General features: G+C 40.1%; 1 protein-coding gene across 3 annotated transcripts in view; it reads right to left on the bottom strand.

Moving 5' to 3' along the window:
- The window catches only part of PITPNM3 (PITPNM family member 3), an 85,757-nt gene that overhangs the window by 66,266 nt on the left and 7,394 nt on the right, over window positions 1-12,097 (bottom strand). For all 3 annotated transcript variants that reach the window (XM_035561156.2, XM_035561157.1, XM_050714765.1), the window contains exon 2: window positions 5,719-5,814. In XM_035561156.2, the coding sequence (XP_035417049.1) occupies window positions 5,719-5,814 (96 nt within the window). The remainder of the gene's footprint in view (window positions 1-5,718; window positions 5,815-12,097) is intronic.

Genomic DNA, 12,097 nt, shown 5'->3' with positions numbered 1-12,097 from the left:
AGGTTCCTTTAACGCCCATGAACCCTGGTAAGAGGATATCTCTCCTCACATTCATTGTGTCAATCTGGTACACTACTAAATTATTGCTCATACAAAAATATCATCATCTGCACTGAACAAAATGAGAAACATATCACATTTTATCACTCTTTGGATAAATTCACAGCACGTCACAGTCATCAATAACAAAAGTATTTGATGTTTCAAAAATGTATTTTAAAATACTGAAACTGGTGTTGTCATGATTGTATTTTATCTGCTATGGAACAACTCAATTCCAGCATCAAATTTGCCATTTATAAAAGACACTGTATTGGCTTTAAATTACACAGCTAATTCACCGTAACCACAAGTAGAACTATCTGGTTTTAAGCAACACCTAAAAAAGATTTGTGAACAGGGATGTTGAGAAGACTGTTGCACACAGTTTGCACTGAAATACCTGGAAACTTTAATACCTGTCTTTGTGCCTTTGAAAGTCCTGTGAGCAGTGAAGGTGATGCAAGGCTGCACATGGTGTCCATAGATATATTCCAAACACCAGAAGACTAAGAACTGCTCTAATATCACAGACATCGGTGTAGTACTAGAAACAATCACTTGGTCTCTTTCAAACAGATGGTAAATCACACATTTATTATTGGTAACTCTAGAAATTTATTCATACATCATCAAAAATGAATGTATCACATGGAAAATGACATGCTTACAGAAGTGTCTGCCACTAATATTTAAACTCACTAAGCAGGGGGAAACAAACACCGAGGCAGGCAAAGATGAATGTCTTAACATTAAGACATTCAGTACCCATTTTTGCAAAGCAGCCTTTTCTTAAAATGTCGGTACTTTAGTGAATGAGGGACAGCATCATCATACATCGAGAGTTTTTTTTTCTAAGCACAACAGAACTTTACATCCCACTGTTGCCATTGAACACATTCATGCTGAGAAACATTTAGATCCTCCAAACTTCCACTTCAGTTCAAGGCAGCACTGTCAAATAATACACAAGTTTCTCAGCAGAGCAGTTTAAAATTAAATGAATTAGACCAGTGGGTCTATTTTCAGGAGAGCACCATGCAGCAAACTAAAAGCAACGCTTAAATAGCACAAAGCTACCATAGCCTCTTTCATGATTAAGAACCTTGACAAAGCACAGGCAAAAGCCAGGCTTAAAATATACAGCACATAGCTATTGGCTTCCACTTTTTATGAACACAGCGATACAGATGCCAGTTCTGTAAAGATCAATTTAAGAAAACAGAAATAACAACAAAAGTTTTTAAACAGACTAAATAAATTCATCTGGAAAAAATGATGCTGCTGTATTACATGCCACCTCTTTGATCTTTAGCAGAGCTGTAAGCAGATTTTGGATTGTAACATCTGTTATGGTTACATGCTTAGGAGGGAAGAAAGGTTTTTGCATCCCTGTTAAAAATGCCCCCACATTCTGGATTAGGAACTTAGTGCACTTAGTAAAGGAACGATGAAGAAGGTATTTTGATGGTTGGTCAGTTCTCATCTGGTAGACAACTTTAAATCAAAAATAACTGGAAGTTGAGTTCAACTGAACTTGAACTAGGTTAGACAGTAGTTACAAGATCTCCTGCGAACAGCAATACTACCATTCACATCGTATCACAAAGGTGGTATTAACTGTTAACTTTGTTTCTAAGAGAATCCACACAACAACAAAACAAAACAAAACAAAAACCACATCCCAGGTACTTTACTGATAACCATCATAAACAAGCTTCCTCTTAAACACCAGCCTGATTTTCAGCCACCTGCCAGAAAAGATTTCTTGTAAATTACAATTACAAAAAAATGAAGCCCTGGAAATAAAATGAATGGTCTTACAAGGCCCAGAAATTTAGTGCCCTAAAATAGACTGTGTATACCCACAGTCCATCTGTTTTACTCACTTCCTTATACTGCCTCCTAAAAAAGTCCAGTGCCCAAACAGGACCAGTCTTAAAGTCAGACAGTCAAACCTTTCTGTGGTAGGGAGCAATCCAACACGATCAGTTTGGCCCTGTTTCATCCACATTGCTCCTGAGTCATATATTTAAAGTCTTTTTACTCATGGAAAGGATGTCTTGCTAACTTTGTGAGGTGTTACAAAGAAAGTTTTATTTGCAGAGAATAAATGCTTGCTGAATGTGAACTTGTAACAGAGCCCAAATGTCATAGGGAACATTTCTGCCAGTTCACTGTCCCACAGGGCATGGGTAAAAGGCTCATGCTAAGTACGTAGCTGGAGTGTAGATACACTGGCTTTGTTTTAACTCCCAAATGTACGGGTTGCTCCTTGCGCTCTGCCTTGCTGTCTCTGCTTTGCTCCAGCTAGTAGTCTTTGCGCTTAAATTAGAGCCACGAGTTGCTAGACTTGACAGAAGTGCATGAGCTTCCCAAAAAGAGCCAGGAAAGCAAGAGAGCAATATGTTTAGAACAAAATCAAGATACCTAGAACAAAATGAATCAAAGTAGCAGGGCCACAACAAGAAGAAAATCCTTAAGTATGGCTTCTTAGCAATAGAGGAGTCCAGGTTATAAATAACAATTTGAATTGTTCAGTTACGAGGATGAATGCAACCTGGTTTGCATTACATGGACTCAATGAGGTAGATAGCAATTGTTAAAATAAATGGTTATAACCTGCTTTGGAAGCAGTACACTAACCAAGGGAGATCTGAGACACACAGTTTTTCAAAGCCAGCATTCCACGCTTCTGCATGCTACTGACAGCATGACACCACTCTCAATCCCATCTCAAATCCTTACCAACCATGCCCTGACACATACACATACACACACAAAGCACAGAAAGGCAGACTAGAGCCTCCAAAACTTATTAGATACCAACCAGCCAGACAGTGGTGGTCAAGGGTTCTATGTCTAGGTAGAGGCTGGTGATGGTCAGTGTCCCTCAGGGGTCTGTTTTGAGGCCGATGCTTTTCAATATCTTCATTAATGACATAGAAAATGGGATTGAACGCACCCTCAGCAAGTTTGCAGATGACACCAAGCTGAGTGGCGCAGTTAATACCAAAAAAGGATGAGATGCCATTTGAAGGGACCTGGACAGGCTGGAGAAGTGGGCCCATGTGAACCAAACGAGGTTCAACAAGTCCAAGTGCAAGGTGATGCACCTAGGCCGGGGCAATCCCAGACAGGAGTACAGACTGGGAGAAGAACTCATTGAGAGCAGCCCTGCAGAGAGAGACTTGGGGTTCTACTGGACAAAAAGCTCAACATGAGCCAGCAGTGTGTGCTTGCAGCCCAGAAGGCCAACTGCATCTTGGTCTGCATCAAAAGAGGCATAACCGGAAGGTGGAGGGAGGTGATTGTCCCCCTCTACTCTGCCCTCGTGAGGCCCAACCTGGAGCACTGCGTCCAGGTTCGAGGCTCCCAGCACAAGAAAGATGTGGACCTGTTAGAGCGAGTCCAGAGGAGGGATATGAAGATGACCAGAGGGCTGGAGCACCTCTCCTGTGAAGAAAGGCTAAGAGAGATGGGGATGTTCAGCCTGGAGAAGAGAAGGCTCCGGGGAGACCTCACTGCAGCCTTTCAATACTTAAAGGGGTCTTATAAAAAAGATGGACTCTTTACTCGGGTAGATAAGGATAGGACAAGGGGGAATGGTCTTAAACTAAAAGAGGGTAGGTTTAGACTAGACATTAGGAGGAAATTCTTCACTGTAAGGGTGGTGAGGAACTGGAACAGGTCACCCAGAGAAGTTGTAGATGCCCCATCCCTGGAGGTGTTCAAGGCCAGGCTGGATGGGGCCATGGCTAACCTGATCTAGTGGGCGGCATCCCTGCCTATGGCAGGGGGGTTGGAGTTAGATGATATTTAAGATCTGTTCCAACCCATGCCATTCTGTGATTCTATGATTCTATAATAGGACTAATACTAATTATGTCTCTGTAGAAACAGTTTGTTTTGGAAAATAATATTGCGATTTCGGTCTCACAGAAATAAGTCAGAGATTTATCAGTTGGTTCAGAGTTTTGGGGTTTTCCCCTGGTGGAGTGAGATCAGTATAATGCAGCAAGATGCATCTTCTTCAAAGCTATCTTACAAACCAGTCAAGAGTACAGAGCTGATCCCCCCAGAAAAAGCTGTTTAGTTTTCACTGTTCTCCTCTTACTCATGCATTTTTAAAGCAACTAAAAAACCCTGACATAACAGCTCTTCCTCCATGCTGAATTTCAACTCAGGCTTATGCCAACATGAAAACACAAGATGTGGCCCTGTTTGGTTGCCAACCATTCCTGCAACAATCCCACGCACAAAGGAAACAAAAAACATACTGAAATACAGAATTTACTGCATGACAGCAGACATTTAATGCCAAATACTGCCTTATAAGCACTTACTACCATTTTCAATACCACCATGCATCTCCAGACACCCGAACAGCAATGACACTGAAGCCAAAGCAGTCGCATAAAAGAAAATTTATTTCCTCAGAACAAGGTCTCATTCAAGATAAACAGAATGCTGGGAAATGATATTTATTATAGAGAGAAAATCCAGCAGATGGAGAAACTCAATGACAATCTTAGCCATTAGAAGTAATATATCCATTTCCTTTGCAAAGCATCAAATTTTATTGCACTTAGAAATCAGTAGAACATCTGCTGAGCATGCTGTTATCTGAAACAACCAAACTAAAAATAAAAAGCATACCCAAACTCAAGCCAAATTCCCCATGGGACAGTTGAGTTTTCCAGTTTGGATTAGGTTTACTTTAAACTAGAAGAGAAATCTCAGCAAATATGGAAGGGGAAGGATATGATATTCCCTCTCCCTTTGACCAAATAGATTGCTCTGTACTTAATGAATCCAACTTTCCAGAAAAGATAAAGGACATTCTACAAGTTTATTCCATCACCCTTTACCCCTGACTTCCAGGTAACATGAGGACATAAATATGACCACAATAGCTCACACTATGAAAGACCCTATAGCTGTATTTCAAAGTAGTAGCAGAATTAATTCTCTCCTATGGGTTATTCTCTTCAGATAAGCAAATGAAATAGATCAGAAAAGCATTAGGTTTGGGTCACACAAACAAATGCAAAACTAGAGTCTCCATCTTCCACTGTGCATGCACACAAAGTACAAACTCTACTCTCACTTCAGAATGAAAGTTGGCACCTTAAAAAAGATGCCGAAGTTCAGGGTCTCATTAGATACACAGGGAGTGTTGTATTTTGGATTTTCCTGATTAAAACCACAAACATTCAAATATTGCTGCTTCTTGAACAAGCAGAGCTCCCAGGCACATCAGTGAACATTTTGCCAGTGGAAAACCTAGGCCATGGATTTTAAAGGCTGGCCATCAGTAACATGGACACTCATGGCCATCATCAGGAGCTATAAAAAAGAGCACCTATCTGTAACATCATATATTACCTGACCTGTAAACAAGCTGGGCCCAGGAGACCCCACAAAGCTACGGACTGCTGCAGACATGCTTCTTCTGATGCCAGACGCAGCTCATTCATCCACACCAGTACTTCACCAATCTCCCATAAATTTAGGCCCACTCATAAATCCTTGTAAGATCTTATTCTATTATTATTTTTTTCTTCTATATCTCAGTCAGTTGAGGACAACGTTTTCAGTCCATTCCTAAAAAAGCTCAACCACTTGCTGCAAAACTGTGGAAAGAATGAGGAGAGGAGGACAAAAGCGTGCACTGACCTCGCGCATCAAAGAATTCGTCATCGGAGCTCTCCACAGAGTCTTTGAGGACATTCTGCATGTGCCACTGAGCACCACTGAATCGGCGCAGACCAGCTGGAAATACAGAGAGACTCACATTAACCAAAGGGAATGCTCACCTGGGCTCCAGCCTTAAAAGAAAAAAATGCATTAACTAACAGTTTGTGTAGATGGCTCGAGAGGATCCACTTGGTCAGGGCACATACTTTCATCTCAAAAAGACAGCCAGAATTTTCAAGATAGCATGAAAATTACACTTGCTTCTAAAAATGATTAAAACAATGTCTTGCTTAAAGATGAGCCTGCATCACTTTCAGCTAATGGAATGACTTGAAAAGCTGAATTCTACCCTGTTGAATTCACCAGGCTGCTCAATTCCAACACTCAAACTATACATTATTTCTGAGATATGAAGTAGCATTTCCCTAGGACATGGCAGTAGTTCCTATTTCAATTCTACTTTACTTCTGAAGGAAGTGCCACCCTATTTGGTTCACAGATTTACAGACAAAGTACTGAATTCTTACTCAGAGCTTTTTTCATCAGGCAGCTTTGTTTTGCTAGAGACTAGTGTTTTCATTCAAGCTTGCTATTAGAAGAAAGGAAGGCAATACCACATCGGAACAGGTACAATAACAGATATACTCATGTTGTTTCCAGCGGGTTATGCATAACTCAAACTAATTTATAACTAGAAAAACAGAGTTTATTGCCTTATATTAACAATAAAGGCTTCCCAAACCAGTGGCGAACCAGGGTTCAGAAAGGTATCGCCAGAGATTCAGTTACTGATGAAAAATTTACTAGGAAAATTTCGTAAAATCTGGTATATGCAAACGAGCTGGTTTTATTTATATATTTATCTAAAACAATCCTCTTATTCTGTCTCCTCTCATCCAAAACATTTGGGAATTTTTCTATTTGACTCTCTACAAAGACTGACAGCTGGATCTTGACTGAATAGTCTCATGAATGTTTACCTTAAAGCTCTGTAACAATATAATGCTACTAATGACACAGGCACTTCTAGTTATTTTTTATTAACACGACATTGTTTTTTTCTGTATATGTGCGTGTGCATAAATGAAGTTGTGGTGTAGACACTCAAAAGATAAAAATGCTCCTTATTGTGACACATAGCACATTCTGATAAGAGGAAACACATAGAAGAGAATGCCAGTGAGTCCAACTGATGCAGCTGCACAGATGGCATTTCTGAGCAGGCCAAGTTTCTGCATGTTGTCAATAACTCATTTATGGGCAGCTCTGCAGCACCCTGCTCCACCTTATAATCATCTGAGACCAGAGGAATAAGGAGCCCTGATGACCCCACCTGTCATCAACGTCACACATTTGAGCTAGAGATAACAAAGCAGCTTTCTTTATGTTCATGAAGACACTGTGTCACCTGCAGGCTGTTCGCCATCATGGAATTCCCTGTCTCAGCAGCTGTGATTCCACAACCCCAGCAAAAGAAAGGAAAGAGCTGCGAAAGCCCAGTTACTATGAGCAGAAGAAGCAATAGGCAGTAGGAGCTGGAGGAGCAGACTACACGCAGCTGAGCAATAGTGAGCTTGCCATCCATTATCAGAAAACAAGCCTGCAATCCTTGACGCAGACCTACTGGGCTGAAAAACCTTCTGTACCCTGGCAGCAAGCACAGAATGGTATGGCAGAAACACACTTGGACAAGGCTAGCTCCTTAGATGTGCCATTCCTAAAACTGACTTGAGTCAAGCTGGCCTTTACGTTAATGATACACAAGACAGAAAACACAGCAAAGCCCCACTAGCAAAGCCCCACTGACAGACAGTCTCTGTTGTGCAAGTCAAGAAAGCCAAGACACAAGTTAAAAGCCTCATAACCTTCTTGGAAAAGCCAAAAGGACAAGTTGGTCCCAGTAGATAATCCTCACCTTCTAATGTCACGGGATGTCAAGTATTATGCACATGCCAGAAGAGGAAAAAAAAAAGCCTTCCTTTTAATGAGCCATGCTCAGAAGTTTCTAAAAACATACAACCATAGAATGGTTTGAGTTGGAAGGGACCTTAAAGATCATCTAATTCCAACCTGCATGTCATGGGCAGGGTCATCTTCCACTAGACCAGGTTGCTCATCACCACATGCTTGACACAGGAAGATAAAACACTCTGAATGCTATTTTCTTACTCTTTGTAGTAGCAATATTTTTTTTAAAAATAATTGCAGTCCAATTAAACAGCAGCTTCCTGGAGAAGAACTACGACTAGCCTGACTCATAATCAATAACAGTGCTGGCCCCACAAAGAAAGCTTGTGCCTCCAGCAAGCTTGGAGTTTTGACCCAGAATGTGAATGGAAGGCAGAGAAAAATATCACAAATCCACAGGGGAAAATTCTGGCTACCAAAAAAGCCCTTGGCAACACCAGTTTTATAATATTGCACTAGGAATGCTTCTAGATTTAGAAGCAACTTAAACACAGCCACAGTCAACAGCAGAAGTCTGTGCAAGCTAGCTGCAGTTCCTCACACTCGTATTTATTTGCTGGCTGGACTGCAATTGCATTGCCCTAGTGCATTAGTCTTATTCAGTCTGCTTCATTCTGTGCCAACAGCTTAGCATTAGCCACCCTCGTAGGACTCTATTAACATTCCCTGATTGCATTAAACACTGGCATTGCCTGGACTCATTGATTTCATTTACAGTGTCAACTGCTGCATATTTTATTATTTAATTTCAGAGAAGGAAAAGAGCAGACTTACTCCAAAATACAGACTACCTCCTTGGTGATGACATTTGTTCCTTCTAAGTCAATTAACTTTCCCTTCAAATACCAGATTTGCTGACTGGTTCTTAGCAGCCAGACTTCAGCAATTTTTACAAGCAGGGCAGCAGCTAACATTTCATTTTACCTGTTCAGAAACAGAATTTCCGATGATGGGAAAACTATCCATAAATGCAATGCCTTTAACAGAAACCCACTACATCAGTAATTTGCAATTCATTCACAGTAGCTGAACTAGAGGCATACGTAGTAGCTTCCAGAGGCTGTTTAGACAACACACCAGACTGACAGTAGGACACAAGGGGAATATTTTCATGCAGCAGACAGTCCACAGAAATGCACTGGGACCTTTCCTCTCGAAGAAGCAGAAGCAAAGCTTCCTATCTGAACTGCTTTCTTTTGCACGGTACCGCAGGTTGCTACACTCACCTGTTACACAGGCAGCTGACTGTGTTTGCCCTGAGCGCATAGTCACAATAAGAGCTGGTAAGAAGACCAAAGCAGAACTATCTGGCAGTACAGTGCAGAGAAGCTGAATTCTCTGGTTACACTCCTGTATGGTTCTAACTTGGTGGAAAGAGAATTCAACTTTTACTTTTCCTGTTGCAGAGCAGGACACGTGCATGATTACAGACAGGCTAATACACTTTAATTGTAAACTAATGCACCACTCTGAAGATTGCACCAACCACTGATCAATTTACAGACTGGATTTGCATTGATGGGAGAAGGTACAAGGAATAGAAATGCCAGCAAGAAAAACAACAACAACAAAATCAAGTCCAATCACTACTATGTCCACCACTAAGCCACATCTCTAAGCACAATGTCTGAAATAGCTAATACCTACAAATATCTAACCTAAACTTTTCCTGGCACAACTTGAGGCCGTTTCCTTGCATCTTAAAGAGAACCCTTGTGTTTGAGCCAACTACGACACTAACAAATTGGAAGCTTCTCATCTCCTCTAGCTACCCTCACAGCTGCAACCATCTCGTTATAAAACTGTGTGGATAAATTACAGTTTTATACAGACTTGTGACTCTAGGCCAGGTATATGTGCCAATACTGACTATAATCCTGCCAGCTCTCATCTGAATACTTAATTTTATGCACATATTTAATCCAACTGAAATCAGTAGAACCATTAATGTGTCTAAAAAAAAGGCAACTGTTAATGTACTGCCAGAATTAGGGCTATAAGATTATATTCACTCAGTCAGCAAAAACTAAATAATTGAAGTGTGCAGTCTCCACTCCGCAAGAACTTCTGGAATTTTAGAAAAGATTTCCAACCCTAGCTCAGAGAACTCTTTTTTTTTTTTTTCCTCCACATTGAAACATTTCCTTTCAAGGAAGTTGTTTTTTTTTTTGTTTAATTGATTTAAAATTTCTAAATATAACATCGATACAGAAAAAAAGTACTGGAACAGGACTAATACCTTATTTGGGGGTGGAGTGGAAACAGCTTCTTCACGCTTCTTCCTTATTAACTTTTTACATAAACTGCCAACTCCTTGCAGCAGGCAGCATAGAAGGTATGCCAGAAGAGTCCTCACAGGACCCAAAAAAGATGAAATGATTAAACGTATTAAAAATTCCTCCCACCTCTCTGGCTCACCCAAAAACCATGTCTCTAGAACCAGCATAACCTTCAACAGGACAAGGAACTCACTATTCACCCAGTAATTTCTAGTCACAGTATCACGGGATATCCCTGAACAAACTAAAATGAAATAAAGATGCACTGGACAGACATGTTCTCACGGTACTGGTGCAGAGTAGCCCAGCCAACACAGATTTACGCTGAGCTTAGACCAACCTCAGCAATCTGCAATGGACAACAGCAGGCAATCAGAGGCAAAGGAGAAAGTTAAGATGGCTAGAAAGCATGAAAAGATGACTCCTTCCTGCAAAGTGTCTTTGGATGCAAATTTAGTGGTTCACTAGCTATTTTTACCTTATTTTATTTAATACCATCTCTACCAAATTTGATGCAATCAGTATGGTGTACTGTCATCTCTCTCTCTCTGCATAGTACAACAGCACTCAGATGTGAACGTTAGCAATGCTTAGAATCATTGAAACATCGAATACTGATGTCTCAAATATTTTCTAAACTCTTTACACTTCTTCTTCCTTTTAAACCCCATTTTGACTGGGACAGAACTTGGAAAAATACTTTCACTAATTGTATTATTTTCCTTGCAGGACTTCACAGTACATTCCCCATCCTATACCTGATTTTTCTGGGTTCTATTTCACAATTTCTATGCTGATTTTTTTTGTTGCTTTGGTTGTGGTCTTGTTTGATTGTTTTTAACTCATTGGGTTTCATGTTGATACACATTTCCTCTGAAATAGTTAAGTCAGTATAGAAGTTTTGATGGAGGTCACATCTGAAGAATTTAGCACAGAAAATAACCTTCTTTATGTGAACTTGGGCTTGCAGATGTTAGCCTGACTGTTACAGGGAAAGGTGTGGAGATCAGAGGAAGAAACAAATAGCAATAAACTTTCTGACTTTCTGACTTTCCCATTGTTAGTAAGGTACCTCCATCCTTTTGGCTAAAGATGTTTAATATTTTCTTCTCATGCTTCTTAGTTTAGTAATAACTTCACTGAAAGGCCACAACCTGAGACCTCCTTTATTGCATCTTAGGTGAAAATGCTTTTTATTGGGACTCCTTCCCTTCTTCCTCCCAATGAATAGATATGACTATGCACTACTACAGATCAAATGGTACTCATAGTTGTCTCTAGATTACTGAAATTCAATTTCATTTTTGCATTATACATTGTGATTCAGAAAAGCAGTGACAAGTACTTTACAGATTTTTGGTAGTTTATTGTCAACATCCATTCTAATTTCGTAAGTGTTTGATTTCCATTATCACATCAAACAACTGATTTGTGTGAGGATACAGTTGACAGAATTTTTTGGTTTGGTTGCAGTACACGGGGGAAAAAGAAGGCAAAGGGTTTGAACCGTATTGAATATGTAACACCTAAAACATATAGCAGCTCATTCAGAACTCTGTAGAACTGCCCAACTCCCACCTTACCAGCAATGTAGAATGTTCACAACAACCTTGAAACAGAGAATATCAAACTGACCACTGCTTTAATCTTTCAGTACTTAACTGGCCACTGTTTTACATTAAAGGTAGTTAATTCATTAGAGCAAAACTCAAACATCCACTTAAACTCAGATCCCTTTGCCTTGTGAAAACGTTGCTCTGCCTGATTTACATTGGAGGTATTATTTAACACAGGAGTAGGAATATGTTGCCTGGCTTCTGGATCTGGCTGGAAATTTCCACCTCTCTGAATGCTGACTTTTATTTAGTATTCTTTGCTAATAGATGTTTATCTGATTACGCAAACATAATTATGCAGACAGAATTCCAGAATTCCACTATATGTGACCAGATGTTTCAAATAATCAGTTACTCAATACAGCAGGATCTAAAAATCATCCATCAGGCATGACTTCTGCTAAAGTCTCAACAAATTTATATATTTATCGGAGGAGAAACAACAACAACACACACGCACAAAGGTTTCAGGTAACATAAAAAGGTAAACTTCTT

Source organism: Cygnus atratus, chromosome 20 (assembly GCF_013377495.2).
Source record: "Cygnus atratus isolate AKBS03 ecotype Queensland, Australia chromosome 20, CAtr_DNAZoo_HiC_assembly, whole genome shotgun sequence".
NCBI classification, from domain to species: Eukaryota; Metazoa; Chordata; class Aves; order Anseriformes; family Anatidae; genus Cygnus; species Cygnus atratus.
Note: the sequence above shows the minus strand (reverse complement) of the source record. Positions and strands in the feature narration are given on the sequence as shown.